This window comes from Centropristis striata, chromosome 23 (genome assembly GCF_030273125.1).
Source record: "Centropristis striata isolate RG_2023a ecotype Rhode Island chromosome 23, C.striata_1.0, whole genome shotgun sequence".
Taxonomy (NCBI): Eukaryota; Metazoa; Chordata; class Actinopteri; order Perciformes; family Serranidae; genus Centropristis; species Centropristis striata.
Window position 1 is genome coordinate 3,117,327 of NC_081539.1, and position 23,921 is coordinate 3,141,247.

The 23,921-nt window shown below is 35.7% G+C and overlaps 1 protein-coding gene across 1 annotated transcript in view; it reads right to left on the reverse strand.

The window, feature by feature from the left end:
- Positions 1–18,953: 18,953 nt before the first annotated feature.
- Positions 18,954–23,921, reverse strand: part of plppr5b (phospholipid phosphatase related 5b) — an 86,259-nt gene continuing 81,291 nt past the window's right edge. Inside the window, exon 6 of the mRNA XM_059326912.1 lies at positions 18,954–19,768. Coding sequence (XP_059182895.1) covers positions 19,739–19,768 — 30 coding nt within the window. The 3' untranslated portion in view covers positions 18,954–19,738. The remainder of the gene's footprint in view (positions 19,769–23,921) is intronic.

The following is a 23,921-nucleotide window of genomic DNA, read 5'->3' on the forward strand; positions in this document are numbered from 1 at the left end:
GAAGACACTTTTAAGCAGAGCCAAAATGACCAAAAGTAGACACAAAATGACACAAAAAACTGACGCAAAATTATTTAAAAAAGACACAAAATGACCAAAAAATACACAAAATTACTAATAAAAAAAGACACAAAAGGACCAAAAAAAAAGACTTTTTATTTAAAAGGACACAAAATGACACAAAAAAGACACAAAATTACAAAAAAAAGACAAAATGACACAAAAAACTGAATTACTTAAAAAAGAAACAAAATGACCAAAAAAGACACAAATTATTACTAAAAAAGACACTAAATTATTAAAAAAAGACACAAAATGACCAAAAAATACACAAAATTACTAAAAAAAGAAGGAAAATTATTTAAAAGAGACACAAAATTACCCAAAAAAACCTAAATTACTTAAAAAAGACACAAAATAACCAAAAAAAGACACAAAATTACCCAAAAAGTAATTAAAGGGACCTTCCACACACAACACGGTAAAGTGCCATTCATATAAAACTCACATTAAACTTTCATATCAAGGTGGGGGCCACAAAATATCATCACGAGGGCCGCGAGTTTTTAGACCCCTGGTTTAAATGAATATTTAAAATGAAAAAGACATGGGGATAAATCTGATTAAATATGACAGTTGTAATATAATAAGCTCATTCGTGCATACAGACAGTGACTGTGAAACAATCCAGCCCCTCAGGCCATCTAACATTAATGGAGGAACGTTGTATAATCCTGGTAGCCATCTTGTCCTTCTCTCAACCGCAGAACATGTTCTTGAAAATGAATCACCACGTTTTTTCTGCAATATTTCCTCCTGCAAACAGTGATGACCAAGCCTCCTCTTTCTATTTCTAACATGGTGTGAGGCTCCGTCCCACGCAGAGGGCCCCGGGGCCGATGGGGGTCCAGACTCCGAGTCACTGTGACATAATAGGACTTAATGACCGCGGCCCACTGCTGCTGATGCTTCACAGGCATCTTATCTTCTTCTTTCATTCCAGCGGCCTGCCCCGGCCTGGTGAGGAAGACTGTTGTCTTAGTGTTGAGTCCTTCCCTCCAGCAGCTCCAACAGGGGAAATATTACCTCTGATCTTACCTGGAAGTCAATATTCAGGACTTTTTCAGACCAAAAAAGACACAAAATGATAAAAAAAAGACACAAAATGACCAAAAAAGACACAAAACTACAAAAAAAAGACAAAAAACGACAGAAAAATCCTTAATTACTTACAAAGTAAACAAAATGACAAAAAGAGACACAAAATTACAAAAAAAAGACACAAAATGACTGAAAAAAGACACAAAATTACAAAAAAAGAGACACAAAATGACGACAAAAAGAAACAAAATGACCAAAAAAGACACACAATTATTTTTAAAAAAGGACACAAAATGACTGAAAAAAGGCACAAAATTACTAAAAAAAAACACAAAATTATTACAAAAAAGACACAAAATGACCAAAAAAAGACACAAAATGACGACAAAAAGAAACAAAATGACCAAAAAAGACACACAATTATTTTTAAAAAAGGACACAAAATGACTGAAAAAAGGCACAAAATTACTAAAAAAAGACACAAAATTATTACAAAAAAGACACAAAATTACCAAAAAGACACAAAATTACAAAAAAAGACACAAAAAGACCAAAAAAAGACACAAAATGACGACAAAAAGACACAAAATGACTACAAAAAGACACAAAAAAGACACAAAATGGCCAAAATTGTTGCACTTAACACACAAGACACAAATAAAAGTCCCACTAGAATAAAACCAGAGTTGATGACAGGATCACACACAATCACAAGATTACATTTATGTTGGTTTTTCTTTGTTTCTTTTTGGTTCAAAATGTTTTAATCCAGTAAGTCAGAATAAAAAATCAATTATTATTATCAGGTCATATAGGTGAAAAAAATATACACCAACATGACATTTAAACATGTTTAAGTGGTTTATAGAGGCAGGATGGAAAGGATTCAGAAATGGACTAAATAGACCAAAGAGACTCCAGAGAGTTAACTGACAGCAAACAGGACCAGTGCTTACCTATGCTATGGTTATGAACATCATTATGTACTCTCCAGGTCATTAACTCCATAATGACAGCATTTTCTCTGCCTAAATGATCCACTTCATCTCCCTGCTGTTGGATATTCAACGCAGCTATTTCATGTCTGGATCCAGAGTCACAGCCACAGATAAGAAGCAGATTAAAGTTATTCCTTTCACACTCTGTATATGAATACATTCTGTCCCTCCTCCCTGGTATCTCCTCTCTCATCTCCTCATATAGGATGATAATGAATTTCACACTCGCCACTGGCTGAGACGGGATCTTAAATCTAAAATGTAGATGTTTGGAATTAACCCTCTACTGTAAATTTACCTCTAAAGTTCTGGCTGTAAACTCCATGAGGCCAGTTTCAGTTTGATGATGATATACCAAGTAAAACTGGAGACAAGCTCAAATAGATTTAGTATCAAATGATAGAACTGGATGGAACCCTCTTATATGTTAGATTTGACACCTTTGTTCACATTTGCAACATTTAACATTCTTTATTGAGCATGATAGTGTTTTGAAAGTATTAAAAGATTCAAAATGGCATTTTAGGTTGGACTAAAGGACTAAAAAAGACACAACACGACACAAAAAGACACAAAATGACATAAAAAGACACCAAATGACTAAAAAAAGACAAAATGAGAAGACAGAATGACCAAAAAAAACCCACAGAAGACACAAAATTACCAACAAAAAATAAACAAAATGACTAAACAAAGTCACAAAATGACACAAAATGACAAAAAAGACACCAAAAAAGACACAATAAGACACAAAATGACAAAAAAAAGACATAAAAGGACCAAAGAAGACAAAATGAGAAGACAGAATGACCAAAACCCCCACAGAAGACACAAAAAGACACAAAATGACCAAAAAAGACACAACATGACTAAAAAAAAGATACAAAATGAACACAAAGACACCAAAAAAGACACAAAAGGACACAAAATGAGCAAAAAAGACACAAAATGACCAATAAAGACACAAAATGACCAAAAAAGACACAACATGACTAAAAAAAAGATACAAAATGAACAAAAAGACACCAAAAAAGACACAAAAGGACACAAAAGGACACAAATGACCAATAAAGACACAAAATGACCAAAAAAGACAAAACATGACTAAAAAAAAGATACAAAATTAACAAAAAGACACCAAAAAAGACACAAAAGGACACAAAAGGACACAAATGACCAATAAAGACACAAAATGACCAAAAAAGACAAAACATGACTAAAAAAAAGATACAAAATTAACAAAAAGACACCAAAAAAGACACAAAAGGACACAAAAGGACACAAATGACCAATAAAGACACAAAATGACCAAAAAAGACAAAACATGACTAAAAAAAAGATACAAAATGAACAAAAAGACACCAAAAAAGACACAAAAAGACACAAAATGACCAAAAAAGATACAAAAAGACACAAATGACCAATAAAGACACAAAATGACTTACAAAGACACGAAAAGACATGAAAAGGATTCAAACATGGACCAAAGTGCCCTATAAGACTCCCTATAAGGAGCTGAGGATTATGGTGGTGTGGGGGCGGGGCTGTATGTGGGTCTGATCCTGCCAGTCGTCTCCTTCAGATCTCCAACATCTCCTGCTGGGAGCATCATGTCCTCCATCCTCTACTCCAGAGCTTTAGGAGCCCTCTGTCTCTGCCAGACCTCACTCTGACAAGTCCCTGGGTTCAGTTAGCATGCAGAAGAGGATAAAGATGAAGATGGTGGCGCTCTGCAGCAGCCGAGGATCAACTGCAGCACCACTCTGCTCCACTTTAGGATCTGCAGCAGAATGCATCCCTGAACTCTTTTTCTCTCATTCTACCTGCTTATTATACTTATTAATTATGTTAGTGTCACTCTAACAATCACTCTAAAGCTGTAATGAATATGAAAATGTTAAAAATGTGTCATGATTTTTTATCAGTTTATTATCTGCTGTGTTGTTGTTACTGGAAGAAGTGCAAATGTTATGTAATGTAATTCTGTAATTCTTTTTTTAAGTAATTTAGTTTTTTTTAGTATTTTTTGTGTATTTTTGGGGTAATTTTGTGTATTTTTTGGTACTTTTGTGTGTCTTTAAAAATAATAATTTTTGACATTTTTTAAATAATTTTTGACATTTTTTAAATCATTTTGTGTCTTTTTTAAATAATTTTGTGTGTTTTTTTATTTTTTGTGTCTTTTTGGGTCATTTTGTGTCTTTTTAAAATTATTTTGTGTCTTTTTTGGGTCATTTTGTGTCTTTTTTGGGTCATTTTGTGTCTTTTTTGGTAATTCTGTGTGTTTTCTGTCATTTTGTCTTTTTTTTAGTAATTTTGTGTCTTTTTTAACACTCTACAGAAATAATTTATACATAGAAACGTAGGAAAAAATGTAACAGTTTTTCAGATCGCTCTTACAAAGGTATTTTTTCATTTTTATAAAAAAAAAATATATATATGTAGAGGTTCAGGAAGAACTCAGGACGCTCAAAGTGAAGTCGGGTCAATGATAGGTATTATGGTTTTGCCAAAAATGCTTTCTGTTCGAGGCCAGAAATTCCAGTCTGTCCACCTCTGCTGTCACTGTTCAGGAACATTCTACAGCTGCAGTTAATTCTGTCGATTGCTCTACTCTGATTGCCTTTGATCCTTTGATGTGATTACAGTTACAGATACACGCATGCACACACACACACACACACACACACACCACACACAGGTAACTTTATGTAATTTTAGTCACACACACACACACACACACACACACACACACCACACACAGGTAACTTTATGTAATTTTAGTCACACACACACACACACACACACACAGGTAACTTTATGTAATTTTAGTCACACACACACACACACACACACACACACACACACACACACACACAGGTAACTTTATGTAATTTTAGTCACACACACACACACACACACACACAGGTAACTTTATGTAATTTTAGTCACACACACACACACACACACAGGTAACTTTATGTAATTTTAGTCTCACACGCACACACACACACACACACACAGGTAACTTTATGTAATTTTAGTCACACACACACACACATACACACACACACATACACACACACACACACACACACACACACACACACACACACACACACTCCTCCAGATACACATGGTTCACATGCGATTTTCATTACACACACACACACACAAATGTGCGCGTTATCGTGCACACTCGTCCAGATACACATGTTTCACACACACATTTTGAGGTTAAAGGTCATAGGTTGCTGTATAAATAAATACTTGTAAAGGATTGCTTGTTGTAGGTGTGCTCCCTGTATATTATATAGTATTATAACATTACTAGTATTAATTGTTATAAATCTCTGAAGAATCTCATCATAGTGTACACACACCGGCAGTAGCCCCCGTGGCCCTTTCACAATTTCCCCAGAGGAAAATTTCTAGTTTTTCATAATTATTTCTTCCATTATCAGTGTGCTTTGTGTTTGGTAACACAGGTATAAGCCTGAGCTCTGATGATCTTGTGAATAGAGCTGTGATGATTACTGTGTTTAAAGCCGTAGTCTTATAAATGGCTGTTGCATGTTCTGTATGTCAGAATGTGAGCTCCTCCTTGGAAACAGTCAAGTACAGTTTGGAAAAGATGGAGTTCAGCAACTAAAAAGGCTTCAGCACTCTTTGATGTCAAAGGTTCATGAAAGGCACAAAGAAAACTCTGAGCATGAAACAATCAAAGCATTTTGTTCGGAGAAATGCTGTGAAATCACTGCTTTGTTCTGCTTTAAAGCTAAATGTTGAACGCTATCATCATGTTATCTGACATTAGTTTGATCAAAAAAAGCAAACTATGTCTGAGTTTTCATTTTGACAGGCACCTGGTTGACATTCATGCTACAAAGACCTGTGCAGCACTCAAGACTGCTTCAAACCAGACACGTTTTTTTGTTTTTTTACAATGATGTCAGTCCAAAGTCACACTGACATTGACACGGCACCAGAATTATGATTCAATTCAGGGCCTAAGTCGGCCTTACACCAAGAGATTTCCACAGTCCCAGACTAAAAACTGGTTCTTATATTGCACAGACAATGAAAGTATATGTAACTAACAGGGAAATCTACAGCCCCTATCATAGTGCCGTCCTGCAAATGTCCCACTATATTGCTGAAAGTCAAAATGAGAGAAGTTGAACTCACAAGAAAAAAGTAAAAATGAGAAGAAAAAGGTGGAAAAATCCTGAAAAGAAAGTCAAAATAACGACTAAAAGGTCAAAATGAGAAGAAAAAAGTCGAAGTCACAAGAAAAAGAATCAAAATTAGAAAAAAAAAGTTGAAATCATTAAAAAAAAGTCAAAATGACAAGAAAAAAGTCGAAGTCACGGGAGACAAAGTCAAAATGAGAAAAAAAGTCGGAAAATCATGAAAAATAGGCAAAATAACAAGAAAAAGGTCAAAATGAGAAGAAAAAATCGAAGTCACAAGATAAAAGTCAAAATGAGAGAAGTTGAACTCACGAGAAAAAAGTTAGAATGAGAAGAAAAAAGTGGAAAAATCTTGAAAAAAAAAGTCAAAATAACGAGAAAAAGGTCAAAATGAGAAGAAAAAAGTCGAAGTCACGGGAGACAAAGACAAAATGAGAAAAAAGTGGAAAAATCATGAAAAAAGTCAAAATAACAAGAAAAAGGTCAAAATGAGAAGAAAAAAGTCGAACTCACAAGAAAAAAAGTAAAAATGAGACGAAAAAAGTGGAAAAATCCTGAAAAAAAGTCAAAATAACGAGAAAAAGGTCAAAATGAGAAGAAAAAATCAAAGTCACAAGATAAAAGTCAAAATGAGAAAAGTCGAACTCACAAGAAAAAAAGTAAAAATGAGACGAAAAAAGTGGAAAAATCCTGAAAAAAAGTCAAAATAACGAGAAAAAGGTAAAAATGAGAAGAAAAAAGTCGAAGTCACAAGAAAAGAGTCAAAATTAGAAAAAAAAAGTTGAAATCATTAAAAAAAGTCAAAATGACAAGAAAAAAGTCGAAGTCCCGTGAGAATAGTCAAAATGAGAAAAAAAAGTAGAAAAATCATGAAAAAAGTCAAAATAACGAGAAAAAGGTAAAAATGAGAAGAAAAAAGTCGAACTCACAAGAAAAAAGTAAAAATGAGACGAAAAAAGTGGAAAAATCATGAAAAAGTCAAAATAACGAGAAAAAGGTTAAAATGAGAAAAAAAAATCGAAGTCACAAGAGTAAAAAAAAAGTTGAAATCATTAAAAAAAAGTCAAAATGACAAGAAAAAAGTCGAAGTCACGTGCGAAAAATCAAAATGAGAAAAAAAGTGGAAAAATCATGAAAAAAAGTCAAAATAACAAGAAAAAGGTAAAAATGAGAAGAAAAAATTGAAGTCACAAGAAAAGAGTAAAAAAAAAGTTGAAATCATTAACAAAAGAGTCAAAGTCACGTGAGAAAAGTCAAAATGAGAAAAAAAAGGCGAAATCACGAAAAAAAAAGGAAAAAAAACCCGATATCCCACCAATTTTCCGAGGCGGAACATTAATCAATTCATTAAAATGAATCATTTGATCCCAGCATCCTGCTTCTGGTGCATTCATAATGGGGGCGAGACGTTACAGAGCGGTAAATGAAACGGCTCTATGGCCAAAGAGGTCAGGATGGATTTCAAAATGGAAAACCCGAGATTCAAATCTCGTATACCTTCATCGACGATGTGAAGAATGTGATTACTCAAATGTTTTCTGTTGCCCCTTTAAAAGATCTGAGATGCACAAGCACAAAGGCTTTCTCCTTGGGGCAAACACTCCACCCCAGAGCTCAACCAGAATCATGGAAATGAGGAATATTTATAGATTTCAATCTCCCCGTCTTCATGCTGTACCACAGACTGACAAGGACTAATGTTACCACAGCAACCATCCATCACCAGAGACAAGCTGTTTGTCAGTTTGTCCTTTTTATGGGAGAAAATCTGTCACAGAACTATTTCAATTTTTTCCAAGTTATTGTGGAGAAAGATAGCAAATGCCCCCAAAACCACATCTGTTTTCAAGTGACAACATAGTTATTTATCGTAATTATGATGGGAGAAAAGGAGGAAGTCCTCTTGTTACAGAGTGGTGGGGTTAATCCAAATATCCCTCCTTAAGTCTTCTCTCCTTTGTCTTCCGTAACTTCACCTGGAAATTGTGACCCGCCAACTTGAAGGACTTCAACAGGACTCCTCTCTCCTAAACAGGAGGTCTCCATAGAAGGAGGAGGTGAAGATATATGGGTGCAGTATTGTTAATGCTACAGTCCAGCTGCCATAAGACTGTACAACACTAGCACAACCTGTGTACAATTAGCGATGCTGGTTTGTTTACAATCAGCGGCGGACAACATGTGTACAATTAGCGATGCTGGTTTGTTTACAATAAGCGGTGGATGATGTGGACAGCGATGGCGGCCGCAGCTGTTGTGCTGCTGAACAGTGATTCGATGACTGAAATATCCCACTGCGCCCTGATGGGGAAAATGGTCAAAATAACGAGAAAAAAGTAAAAATGAGAAAAAAAAAAGACGAAGTCACAAGATAAAAGTCAAAATGAGTAAAAAGTCGAACTCACGTTACAGAGCGGTAAATGTCCCGGCATGAAACGGCTCTTTGAAAGCTTACGAGTGAGTTGAATGCATTTAATAAAATATATCTAACATCATACATGTGCATTGCTTTAAAACAGAAGGAGATTTCTGGAGACAAATGATCCCTTTCAGTGTTTTTTTTTTAATTATTCAAATGCTGTTTTTCCTACAGATGGCACCTATCTGTATGGTGCTGTCACAAATTAACCACATCATGAAAACAGCAGGACCCATCAATCAAACAAATATATTAATTTGAGAATTCTGACTGAACTATATGAGCCTTCCTATATTTTTTTATTTCCCTGGCACTGGCACAGGTAGATGACGTCCTTATTCTTAATTCTGCAGACAAAGCTTTGATCAGCTTGGCCTTTTTTTCCAATAAAGAGCCAAGAGAGCCATCAATGAGCACACGGTGCATTTCTATGCAGTTGCTGATTCAGAGGTCTGGAACTAAGAGTAAATGAGTCTGAATGAGCTTTTTTGGTTTTTCCGGTTGATTTGTGGCTCAGGCATGTTGCACAAATCCAGGATTATCGTCAAATTCTCAACAACAGTAATGTCCCCGAGGATGCAAAATGATAGTAAATGCACTATTGTTGGATTTGCTGCATGCTTTAAATGATTTTCTCACCATTCAATGCCAACTGTGTTGGTTGGTGATTTATATATCATCAAGGGAATGATTGCCATGGTTGAACGCCTGAGGCCACTGTGTTCCAGCAGGCCCAGGAAATTCTTCTGAGGTTCCACGACTGCAGGTAAAGAATCAAAACAACTAATAAAAAAAACACTAACTTGCCAGTAGACTTCATCAAATGCTTGTCAAATGGTTGATAGCTTAAAAACACCCAACATCTTTCTGATGTAACTCACTGAAACCAACATTCTGACTTCACTTAGTGATTGGTCAGCTTTGTGGAGGTGATAAAAGGAGTCAAGGTTTTTTATTCTTGCTTTTGCTCTCTCTTGCTATATGGCTCGGTTGGTAGAGCGGTCACCTACGGATCGGAAGGTTGGTGGTTCGATCCCCGACCGAGGCAGCCTGCATGTCGAAGTGTCCTTGGGCAAGATACTGAACCTGAAATGGCTCCAGATGCTGCATTTAATATGTGTTTGAATGGGTGAATGAGCATAAAGTTCATTGTTACACTCGTCGCCATCTTGTTTCCGATACAGGAAGCATGACCATATTTGGACTGTGGAGGAGGAGAGGGATCTGATCACTGACTACAGCCTCTCTACACCTCAACCTGACTGAGAGAAGCTGCTGCTAATTCATGTTAGCATTAGCATGGATGTTAGTTTTGGCTAGCAAAAACAAAAACTAAATGTTCGTTATTTACCTCAGAAAACTGAGCAGCGACTCCTTGGAGTGTCTGTTAGTCCAACCAAACACTGAACAAGACATTTAATGAACAAAACGTTCAAATAAACTGTCATTAAGTGAAAATACAGTGAAAGGGTCAAAGTTATGAGACCAAACCGCTAAACGTCCTTTTTTATATCTATACAATGTTATACATAACTTTATTGACACGTTGCCGTGGATACGCATTGTTCTGCTTCTCTCCTGGTGACGGCTCGCCTTGTTAGTGACCTGTCAATCAAAGGTAGCCCCGCCCCCAAATCATACGATTCTTTATCTTCTATTTTCTTCTAAATGGGGCCATAATTTACACTATTAACATCAGATTGTCTTGAAGAAGATTTTTTACTAGTGATTGAGACCATAGTGTTGTCCTGAAAAACATTTCTGAGGTAATAAATCAAGTGAGAAGTTTTCTCTTTTTGCATTGAAATGAATGGACACAAATGCTTTTGCAGCCGAACTTAGCGCCCCCTGCTGGAATTTTTGGTAGAATGCAGCTTAAGGCACTTCCTGGTTTGCCTCCCTGCTCAGGCGGCAACCTCCGGGGGTTGCCGCCTGACAGTGACAGTGTCATTTTAATCCAAAACCTATTCATAATGGTTTTAGAAGGCATAGGCGAATGATGTCATCCAACTGATATTGGGAATCAGATCAGAAAACCCTTCTACTGAATGTTTTTCCCTCGAGGGCTTTTTTTGTTTTAATTTGGAGGACTGGTTGTCATGATCACAGTTCCTGGTAAAATGATTACATTATGCTCCTCTTGTACGCTGGTAAAACACAGCACTCCCCAAACTAAATCAGATAATCACCAGGAGAAGGATCCATTGTGGCTTCTGTTCCAAGGCTTTATTGTGTTCTTCATGCCACCGAGTGCCTGATTGCAAATATTGAAAAGATTAAAACATTTTTTTCCATTTGGCAGCTCCCCTTCCTTTTACTTTGCATATTATCACTGAGCTGATTGGGAAACGTTCCCACGCTCTCTCAGGGATTCTTGGAAGCATATTTCATATTTTATCAGTTTAGTTTGGAGGACTTGTTGGAAGATCCACAGTGGCACTTTATTTATTCAGATATCATGTTTTATTTTATTTTTTTAAAACACCATCATCAAGATCAAGAGGGACTTAAACACTGAAGGAAACATGGTGATCATCTAATTAATAATAATTACTTACTTGTTTTGGTAATTTTGTGTCTTTTATGGTAATTTTGTGTCTGTTTTGGATTTTTTTTTGTCTTTTTTGGTCATTTTGTGTCTTTTTTTGGTCATTTGTGCCTTTTTTTGGTCATTTTGTGTCTTTTTTGGTCATTTTGTGTCTTTTTTTGTATTTTGTGTCTTTTTTGGTCATTTTGTGTCTTTTTTAGTCATTTTGTGTCTTTTTGGGGTCATTTTGTGTCTTTTAAAAAATAATTTTGTGTCTTTTTGGTCATTTTGTGTCTTTTTTTTAGTAATTTTGTGATTTTTTCAGTTGTTTTGTGTCTTTTTTGTTCATTTTGTGTCTTTTTTAAATAATTCTGTGTCTTTTTGTGTCTTTTTAAAATACTTTTCTGTCTTTTTTGGGTCATTTTGTGTCTTTTTTAAATAATTTTGTGTCTTTTTTGGTAATTCTTTGTCTTTTTTGGTAATACTGTGTATTTTTTGGTCATTTTGTGTCTTTTTTTTGTTCATTTTGTGTCTATTTTAGTAATTTTGTGTCTGTTTTTGGTCATTTTGATACTGCCTCTAGCGGCCCCCAGGTAATCTGAGTTTGAGACCCCTGCTCTAAACGTAGCACTTGAAGAGTTTGGGCTGAACCTTCATGGCTGAATGAATTCACTGTGAGCAGCTTTGAATAAAAGTCTATGTCCAAAAATATATATATAGATCTAACATCATACATGTTGCATTGCTTTTAAAACAGAAGGAGATTTCTGGAGACAAATGATCCCTTTCAATGTTTTTTTTTATTATTCAAATGCTGTAAAGTTCTTTTTTTTTCTCTACAGTGTAAAAGGTCACAATTTGAACTCAACTTGAAAAGAAGGGATGTTTGAAAAAGAGAAAAATGAATATTATAAAACAAACTGGAATAGAGGAAGAGCAACAACAACCATACAAAATGTTCCACTATAGAAGCAAAGAAATCACGTGACTGTGTGGGTAATAAGATAAAAAACCATAAGTTTAGAAATAACATATATGTCTCAGCACAAGCTCAACTGTGGAAAGATGTTGAATACACAACATAAATATCAACATAACGAACATGAATGTCACTATTCACAAAACAGAGTAAAAAATTTCAACTGTAATTCTGAACAATAACATGAAATATACCTTATTTGAGAAAAATGACACAAAGAAGCAATAACAGCTATCTGAGGAATTAAAGAGACAACTATCGTGAACATTCACACAGTGCACAGTCATAAGAAAATAGACAGCAGTAAATTAGAATATGAACAAAAGGATATCTATATATATATATTTATATCACTTCTCTTTTCCTTTAAATATACTAGAATAGTGTAGTAGCTCTTGCAATGCACATATGAGCAGATTTCATTTTTTAGAGTCCTGAATATTCTGTGTGATTTTTGTTTTCAAGCAGCGGCAACACGGGTGGCCATTTCATTAGCAATGAGAGGAGTTACAGCTTGATTTAAAGTGCCGCTTTTTCCATATTCCTGTCTGGAGTCTTTATTCATAAGTGCCTCAGTGATTCTTATAAAAATAGATATTTGAAGCGCCAACAGAATTAGACCTTCAATGCATTCTTATCCTCTCTCTCCTGATGGGAAAGAAAGCCTGAAATGTTATTGCTACAAAGAAGAATGACTTCACACAAAGGACGGGGCTTTGAGACAATGCAAATATACAATAGCTGTGTCCATTTAGCATTATTGTTAAAACTGATAAAAACAAGTCATTTCAAGCACAGTAATCAGAATCAGTTGACAAACCAGTTAAAGCTGCATTTATCCATTTTCTACAGTGGTCCTGAGAGCTCACAGCAACTTAAGAAACTTAAGAAAACACATGTAAATACATAAAACACAAGCAAATTGAGAAAATATCATCAATTTGACGACACATTCGCAGCATTTAGAAAAAGCGCTTCAAATAGACACACAACACAACAGAAGTGTTTCCAGAGGACACTTAAAAGTGACGCACACGTCTGGACATGCTTGTGATATTATCACGATATTTCAAGACAATATTAATTAAACGTTATAACGTTAGCACCCTAAAACATGAGGACATTAAAATAAAAATATCCCACTCTGATTGTAAAAATGTTCAATTTAATTTTTTTCTTTATTCTAGAAAGGGAAGGCTGCCCACTATACAGTAGTTTCATTCTTCCAGGGTTAGCACGCTGACGTTATAACGTTAGTGGGCGATCGATAGCACGCTAGCGTTAGTCGGCGATTGATAGCATGCTAACGTTAGTCGGTGATTGATGGCATGCTAACGTTAGTCGACGATTGATAGCATGCTAACGTTAGTTGACAATGAATATCGTGCTAACGTTAGCCGGCAATTGATAGCATGCTAACGTTAGTCGGCGATTGATAGCATGCTAACGTAAGTCGACGATTGATAGCATGCTAACGTTAGTTGACAATCAATATCGTGCTGACGTTAGCCGGCGATTGATAGCATGCTAACGTTACTCGGCGATTGATAGCATGCTAACGTTAGTCGGCGATTGATAGCATGCTAACGTTAGTTGACAATCAATATCGTGCTAACGTTAGCAGGCGAACAAGACCAAGACCAACTCGGTGCTGTTGAGAGAAACCAACTAAAACGTGTATCATTCATTGATACGGGCTAGCGGGCTAATGCTATATATCACATTATAATCATCATCATCATGAAATAACGTGATCATTCCACGTTATTACGTTATAACATGAAATTATAATTATCTTGAAATAACGTGATAATATCAAGTGTGTCCAGATGTGTGCATCACTTTTAAGTGTCCTCTGGAAACACTTCTGTTGTGTTGTGGTCTTTGCAGCGTTTTCTAAATGCTGCTCTCGTGTTGTCAAATTGATGAAGATGTTTTCTCAGTTTGCTTGTGTTTTGTATTTTTGCATGTGTTTTCTTAAGTTGCAGCGCTGTGAGCTCTCAGGGCCACCGTAGTTTTTGGCCACTAGGGAGCAGAAAAAACATCAAAATAATACCCCAATATTTTCTCTCCTTTTTTTTGATCAGCCGTGTTTGCAGTTGGTTTCTAACTTTGTCTCTTAGTTAGCTAGTCCCAGTTACGTGTATCACAATTACACTGAAGAGTTAAGCTTAACTTAATGTTTTTGTTGTTTTGCCGGGGTTGTTGATTAATAAATAAATAAATTACACATTCCCTGTAATGCATTACTGTATTATTATACTCCCTGTAGCAAGTTATTGGTTTGACTATTCTTTAAATGTTTGCAGTACTCTGCAACATCGCCTGAGATGAAATGGCATGTAATTGCCAAATAACATTATGAGATTAAAATACGTTACTGGCTACTTGTTATTAAGTCATTTCTCAATTTTTTTGGTGATGGGGAGCACGTCTAACCACCTGGATAAGAAATGAAACAATCATGAATGAATATATTCATGAATAAAAATAATATAAACTGATGTAATTGTAGTACACAATAGTTACAAACTGGGGTTACTAGCCAAAAAGATTCATTAACCCATTTAGGTCTCAAACGCCGGGAAAAAATGCCTGTAAAACCTCTGGGAGATTTTAAAATCAGCCCCTAAAACCTGAAGTTTTTCTGTAAATTCAACAGAAGTGTCAACTCTTCCTACTAAATAATAGATTTTTCAGCCTCTGTAGCAGATAGAAATGAAATTCAAAATGTATTTGAGAGCTTATAGCTGTGGCTTTCAATGAGAAGATGAGTTTATTTGTCCAAATCTTCAATAAAGTTTTTTTTTTAAATCAACGTGTTGCATTGCGACATGTATTCTGATGCATTTCATTGGCCAAGAGTCTGAAAATAGGTGGAAAAAAACTACAAATACTACAAATGACGTATCCGATTTCCTGGTTTTAAATGTAGAATAACGCAAAAGCGCCCCAACAGGTTTTAATGGTAGAAATGCAGTAATCCTTTCCCGCCTTAAATGGGTTAATGCAGGTTTAAATTGATCAAATCCAAAGGCCAAACACTGGCGGTTTAAGAAAACCCAATGTGAGTTTCTGTTGCTTTCATAATATTGTGACTTGCTCCCACATTTTGTGAAATATGTTTGCTGTCTTACCCAGAGTAACATGAGAATAAAGACAGCTGCTGTATCACAAAGTCTAGGAAGGATCCTCAAACGGCTGAATCTGAAGGAAACAGAGTCCTTCTTTAGTCCAAATTGCATGTGAGTATCCTCCGAGTACCCATAATGCCTTGTGCACACCGGTCTACCGGGAGATTTAAAAATGGCGAGCAGTAATGCCGGCAGCACAATATGAATTTAAATATTTTGTGATAATTTTTTGTCTTTTTTGTGGAAATTTCGTGTCTTTTTTGTGATCATTTTGTATCTTTTTTGTGATAATTTTGTGTCTTTTTGTGGTAATTTTGTATCTTTTTTGTGGTAATTTTGTGTCTTTTTTTGTGGTAATTTTGTGTCTTTTTTGTGATAATTTTGTGTCTTTTTTTGTGGTAATTTTGTATCTTTTTTGTGGTAATTTTCTCATCTGTATCTGGGAGAGACAGCAAACAAGTAGATTTATTAGAATGTTGTATTAAATGTGACATTTTTATACCCAACAAAGTGTTTTGTGTGAAGCTGAAAAAGTCTCTCTGCAGGGTAACAGAAAATGACTCCATTTTTACAAAACATGTACACATTAACTGCATTACATCTATTATGAGAGTTCGTAATTAACCCTTTGATGCAAAACAAATTTGCAAAATTATTCTTTCATGTTTAATGTCACATGACACAAATTTAAGGAGAGAAAAAAACCTTGTAGCTTTGAGAGGGAACCACAGAACAAGCAATGAATAAATACTTTCTCTGAGAAAATAGGAAGAAAAATCTAACGGTAGATTTTTTTTAACATCACTGTTACCTGATTTGACACAGCAAAAAACATCAGAGGTGAGAGATAAGAAGTTTATCTGACTAATAAATGCATACAATAAAAATCTCAGTTTTGGCCTGTGAGTCAGGCTCACCTTTGTCTTTATTAGCTTTCACATAAATAAAAGAAAGCAAATTGCATTGTTTTGACAATGGGGTTGCAGAGACCGTGTCCATTCCTCACTGTTGCATTATTTGACCTGCGATCACACAGTCAAGAGAGAAAAAGAGATAAAAAGGGAAGAAGGAGGTGATTGTCTGCTGCGGCTTAGAAACCCTCCGTGGTTTTGTTAGAATCAAGAGTGTAAAGTGTTTTTTTTCATTGGTTGGAGTTGACTTTATGTACTGCATACTGTATATACACATACAGGTACATCTCAAAAAATCATGAAAATATCATGAAAAAGTTCAATATTTTTTGTCAATTATTTCATAAAGTGAAACTCGTATATTATATAGATTCATTACACATAGAGTGAAATATTTCAAGCCTGTTTTTCTGGCTTAGAGATAATGAAAACACAAAACTCAGTGTGTCAGAAAATTAGAATATTGTGAAGAAGTTTGAGTTTTTTTTCCTCGTGAATTTGTATTTTTCTCATGAATTTAGTTTTTTTTCTTGTAAATTTATGAATTTTTTCTTGTAAATATGAGTTTTTTTCTCTTAAATTTGAGATTTTTTTTCTCATAAAAATGAGATATTTTTCTATGTCATTTCTTCCTTGTAAATTTGTCTTTTTCTCATAAATTTTAGATTTTCCTTTTATAATTTTGTATTTTTTTCTCTTAAATTTGAGATTTTTTTTTTTTCGTAAATTTGTTAGTTTTTTCTTGTAATTTTGATGAAAACTAACACTAAAACTAATGAAAACTAAACTGAATTTGAAAACAAAAAATGACAACGAAATTAAAACTAATGAACAGACTTTTCAGAAGCCTGACATTTATGTTTAAAATATCCTTTTTTTAAATGACTCTTTTGTAATATTCTAATTTTCTGAGACACTGAGTTTTGTGTTTTCATTGTCTCTAAGCCAGAATCATAAAAAAAAACAAGAAAAACAGGCTTGAAATATTTCACTCTATGTGTAATTAATCTATATAATATACGAGTTTCACTTTCTGAAATAATTGACAAAAAATATTGAACTTTTTCCACGATATTCTAATTTTTTGAGATGTACCTGTATACACTCTTGTAGACACACCCTAAACCCTCACAGAGATGTCAGGAGTAGCAAATGACGTATAAATACAAAGACAGAAGGTATTCCTAATGAGCTACTTTGACCTGAGCCCATATTTATCACTGTTCCAAGAATCATACTTCAACTCATATGCAATTAAAACAATACTGCACTTACAGACCTGCAAAAGGTGAATGCCCAAGCCGTCTAAGGTCCACAACCCTTCAGGTTTATCACACTTGATAAAGCTTTTCCAAAAAAACTGCACCACCACAACGCAGCAGATTTATACATTAACCCGACTTAACAAGTGTTCCACGTTATGATTTTAATTTTAAAAGACACAAGAGTTTGCCTGTTCTCCCCGTGTCAGCGTGGGTTTTCCGTTTTCCGGCTTCCTTCCACAGTCTAAAAACATGCAGCTTAGGTTTAATTGGTGACTCAAAAAAATTGCCCGTAGGAGTGAATGAGAGCGTGAATGGTTGTTTGTCTCTATAGGGGTGCTTCCATTACAGTCCAATACCTGGAATGAGGCGGGTCTCACTCGCCGAAACGCCCCTAATTTGAATACGAGCCGTCCTGAGCGGGCTTTTGTCTGTTTTTTTGTCCCTGTAGAAGAGCAGGGCCGTTATTCTCCACTGAAAAAAACCTGGTTGCTGATTGGATAGAACGCTTAGCAGGATGTGACGTAATACTCGACGCCACAACAACACGTCATTTGTAAAAGCCGGCGAAGCAGTGTTGCCAACTTAGCGACTTTGTTGCTATATTTAGCGACTTTTCAGACCCCCTTAGCGACTATTTTTCAAAAAAGCGACTGGAGACAAATCCAGCGACTTTTTCGGGTGTTATTGGAGACTTTTGGAGACTCTTTCTTTACTTCCTCTTAAGTAAAGAACGAGTAAGCCGGTTAATTCACGATCACGATGTTTATGATCAGCGGAGACGCTGTGCATAATTAGCCATGCTGGTTTGTTTATGATCTTGTCTAGGATCAGCTACCAGTGAGCCGAGTTCAGATAAGCGGTTAAAGATATTGAATGAATGTATTATCCCTATTTGCACTACTTATGATTGGAAAAAAAAAGGTGCAACAGGTAACATGAGAGCTGCAACAGATGTATCACATCCATCAAGGACCCTAATATGCTAATCTTTAGCAACTTAAAAGCCCTCTTACATTTGAGAGTTTTTTTAAAATCAAAAGACATTAACCCTTAATAGTCACTCATTGAAATACTTGCAAATTCCAAATTTCAACCCTAGAGAATATTGGAGGATATTACATACTGCTAGAATGTGTAAAAAAAAACATACGAAAATAATATTTTGAGAAAAAAGTTTACGAGATTAAAGTGGCAAATCTACCAGAAAAAAAAGTGCAGATTTATGAGATTAAAAGTGGTGAATCTGGGAGAAAAAAGTTGCTTTTTTCCACTTTTTTCTCGTAAATCTGCGACTTTTTTCGCACAGATTTGCCACTTTAAATCTCTTAAATCTGCGACTTTTTTTCTTGTAGATTTGCCACTCTAATCTAGTAAATTTGCCACTTTTTTCTCGTAAATCTGCGACTTTTTTCGCACAGATTTGCCACTTTGAATCTCTTAAATCTGCGACTTTTTTTCTTGTAGATTTGCCACTTTAATCTAGTAAATTTGCCACTTTTTTCTCGAAATATTACCCGAAGTTACCAAATATAGTTCTTTGCCCGATAAAGGGTTAAATACATTTAGAATATGTTTAGTTATATCTGTCATTCAAGTGCAGCAGTTCAGTAACTTTGATAAATATGGGCTCAGCAGTCAATGTCATATATTCACAGCCCCTCCCCCCCCTAATTGTTATGAAGGTGATGTCATAAATGCACAGACAGAACTTTAGCAACATAACAAGAGAGGGTTTTTCTTTTCTTTGGACACACATTTTACTTCAACTTTCATTACTTCCAGTTATTTTATTACACACAACATAACCAAACCAAAGCAGGAGGAGATATTAGACCTTGGCTGAGTTGAGGTGGTGAAATCGAGTTGTTCACTTGTTCTTCGAGTGTCCCACAGTGTGCAACCAGTCACCTCACAACAAGCTTCGTTTGGGAGGTGAGAGTCAAAGAATTCAGAATAAGTGCATAGATGGAGAGGCAGAAGCAACCTGGCCTGCTGGGTTACTGACTCTTCTTTCTTTCTTTTTTTTTTTTTTTTCTTCCCTTAGATACAAGAAGCTGCAAATGACAACAGGGTCCTGATAAAGACAACGTAGAACAACGTACCAGACCAGACACACACAGAGAATGGGGAAAGCGCTGCACTCTGATTTAATTGGATTGGACGGTGAAGAGCGTGGACGTCCAATGGGTTTGCCACACAGCCGACTCCACGTCATGTGACCTCAGCGAAGGCGATGTGATTCTGCAGGGAGGCGGGAAAAAAAACACAAAAAACATGTGACGACAATGGAAACACGGTAATCAGGTTGGTCTACCATGACAACTTTATTTAAACTGCTCTTGCTCTTGAAATTCCCATAAATTTGGCCATTGTGACTCTTTTACCACTTTTTCGACCAAGGCAGTTCCCAGTCCAAATCATGAACCAGTTCTTTACCTTTCGACTGCCAGAGAACCAACTTTCGGCCAGGAAAACTGGTTCTAGAGAAGAACCAACTCTTTGCTAGTCATTATCCAGACCAACAAGACCAACTTAAACATATATCATTATTTTATTTTATTTGTATAACTGCAATCTGATAGATACGGTTAGCGGGCTAGCGTTAGCTTAGAACAAAGTCTAACAACAACATACGTTAAGTGTTATTAACCCTTTGATGCACAACATGGGTCTAAAGTGACCCGATATGTTTTTAGTTTTTATGTTCTATATATTTGCAATTAATGATTTTCATCATTCCGTATTCCAGGTTTTCCTCAATTTGTTTGTTTTTGATCATCATACATCCTGATTTTACGTTTTCCTTTATTATGTTTTTAATAAAATCCCTTTTTGTGTCACTACTCTTCTAATGCACAACATGGGTCAAAAATGACCTATAGCCTATCCATTTTTTTCAGTTGAGTAGCTTGCTAAGCTAACTACTTAGCTAACTTCTTGGCTAAGTAGCTTGCTAAGCTAACTACTTAGCTAACTTCTTGGCAAAGCAGTTAGCTTAGCAAGCTACTTAGCCAAGTAGTTAGCCATGTAATAACACAAAAACGTTTTTTCTTCATAAAGTATGAGAGGCAAAATGGAAATAATGATCTGTTGTTATCAAAAACAAGATATTTAAAGAATACTTGGAATATTCAATCATAAAATAAGTTGATATCAAAAGATAGAGCACAGAAACACACAGCAGCATTAAATAACATGAAGGGAATGAATGAGGGTCATTTTTGACCCATGTTGTGCATCAAAGGGTTAAGAACGTAATCACCATAGCGACCACCTCTGTTGTGTAGATTTGTGGAAGCAAATTGTACAAGCAGAGTTAGTCATAACGGCCATTCCAGGCAGGTTCAATCTGTGTTTACTTCGAGACAAGCATTTGTAAAGATTCATGTAGAAATCATATTGATTTTGAAAGCTGTAGGCTTACACACCTTGCCCAAAAATATGTTTTCCTATAAAAAGAAGTCAGCATGATTCATAGATTCACAATGGCCACATCAATGGAAATACACCACGCTTCCCTTTAATCTTTAATCTAAGAACCCACAGAACACACCATCACAGCACTCCAATCATTGTCATGAAGGTCTGAACATATATCAAAGCACTGCATACAGGAAGTGATCCAGGCCTGATTAGCAACCAACACAGCATGCAAAACTGTCAAAACAGCGGCAGTAAGAAGCAGCAGCAGGGGAGGGTTGTTCATGGAGGCTACACAGCAAAATCAGGAGTGTTAATTCAGCTCACAGAGTGTTAAATTTAACACTTTTTCTGAGTTTATATAGTTCTCACGGATTCTGAGTTAAAATTACACTTTGAAAAGTGTTAATATTTTAACTCTTTATTCGTGTTAAATATTTGACACCCTAGGTGTTATTTTATGACACGACATAAATGCACTTTTAACTCCAAATTGTGTTATTCCTTTTCACTTTGAGTGTTAATTTTTAGCATATATCGTGATATCTTATGACTCAAAGTGTATTTTCAACACTAAATCATGTTGCTCCCTTTCACTGAGTGTTCATTTTTAACATACATTGTGTTACTTTGACACATTAAAGTGTATTTTTAACCGTAAAATCATGCTATTTCCTTTTACTAATGTGTTAATTAACATTCATTGTTTTGTTTTACGATACATTAAAAGTGCATTCTGTCTTTAACCGAACATACAAGTCACAAAATGTGAAAATCAACTCCAGCTGAAGTGAATCTAACTCAGGTGTTAACATGTAACAACGCTGGCAGAAGCTTTTTGATCACTACAAGTTTTAAAAGAACTCCAAAACCAACTCAAAATTATTAACACTGAAAAAACAACACTACAGATTTTGCTGTGTAGAAACTTTGATTCTCTAATCCAACCTCAGAGTCTGTTTGATTGTGGAGCGAGAGAAGAGAAGAGGGGGAGGGGTAAATACAAAAGCCTGGAGACTGCTGTTATCACTGCTTCTTCTAGTAGCTAAGCTGAGGAGAGACTGTCCTACTGAGACTGTCCTTTTCAGAAAAAATACAGCACTAGCTGTTCATTAAAAAAACCCTTTCAATATGGTTTCCAGACAATGGCAGTTAGTAAACATGTGTTGCTCTCTTCTTGGTTTGTTTTTGATCATCATACATTCTAATTTTATGTTTTCCTTTATTCATTTTTTAATAAATCCCCTTTTTGTGTCACGATCCTTCTAATGCACAACATGGGTGAAAAATGACCCATATCCATTTTTTAGCTAAGTAGCTTTCTAAGCTAACTACTTAGCTAACTTCTTGGCTAAGTAGCTTTCTAAGCTAACTACTTAGCTAACTTCTTGGCTAAGTAGCTTGCTAAGCTAACTACTTAGCTAACTTCTTGGCTAAATGTTTAGCAAAGTAGCTTGCTAAGCTAACTACTTCGCTAACTTCTTGGCTAAGTAGCTAGCTTAGCAAGCTTCTTAGCCAAGTAGTTAGCTATGTAACAATACAAAAACGTTTTTCTTCATAAAATATGAGAGGCAAAATGGAAATAATGATCTGTTGTCATCAAAAACAAGCTATTTAAAGAATACTTGGAATATTCAATCATAAAATAAGTTGATATCAAAAGATAGAGCACAGAAACACACAGCAGCATTAAATAACATGTGGAATGAATGTTGGTCATTTTTTGACCCATGTTGTGCATTAGAAGGGTTAATTAATTTTAGGTCTCTGATACTTTTTTACAAATGATTGCAATTATCCAAGTGGCCGAGTATAAATGCACTAGAGATTAAAATGTGGGTAGTGAGGGGTGAAGCCCTGAATATCTCCCAGTCTGACACATTCTTGGGCTGGGCTTGTGCTAATTTTTAGAGATTGGACTCTGCGTTTTTAACTGCAAAGATCCAGTTAGTGTGTCTTCAGGGATAAGATCGATGCTCTTCTACTCATCCTAAAGATAACACACACAGTCCACTTTCACACAGTGAGCATATGTGAGCTTATCAGCTGTGGACATCACGAGAGTCAGACTAAGCCAGAAACCTTTATTACCTCATTAATTTCTCATGTATTTTCAAAAATGGCAGGTAGGGGAGCTGAGAGGAGAGTCCTGTCACTGAATCCCAAAATAAAGAAGTTTGAGTCTATCTTATATTTGTACTTATAAATGTGCTTCATTTACCAGCCGCTCTCTTAAGACGCTAACAATTTCACTCTATCTGTATGTGGCTGTTAGCGCTTGTGTTTGTGAATTGGACTTTTTTTTTTTTTAAATGAGGCTGATTTGCATAGAAAGGGGCCGATTTTGCACCAAATGTATGCATATTACCTCATTTAAATATGTGCAAGCAGAACCAAAGCACCGAGATGTAATTTGTTTGGCAGAGCAGTTAGGGGTGCAATTCAGCCTCGGTGCGGGTGCTTTGAGAATTACACGGTTTGTTTTGGCCTTATTTGTTTAGCGGCTGCAAAAAGCCTTGCAAACCTGGGAGTATATTTTATGTTTAAACTGGTAAAACTCTGAATTCTGATCCTTCTGTTGTCATTTGCTTTTTATACAGCGTCCCAAATTTTTGGAATTGCAGTTGTAGGAAAACAAGCAGTAGTCCAAGCTTCAACGAGGGGTGATATACTGAACACAGATCCTAAATCTGTGCAGTTTTCAACAGAGAAGATTTGGTACAATTGGCACTAATGTATGTTTATGGCATCTTCCAGCTTGGTTCAGCACTCCACTCCACAAAATAAAAAACAAAACTAAATAAAAAAGTGGGATTCATTTTTTTCCTGCCCAAAAGGTTCTTTCCTGCCCTGGCATTTTGTTCACTGTGGCTTGTTTAGCTTTCAGGCATCTTTATACCGAGCTATTTTTAGAGCAGGCAATTTTCCACCAAGCCTGCTGTAGCCGAGGTGAGAGTGTGAGATTTTCTGTTTC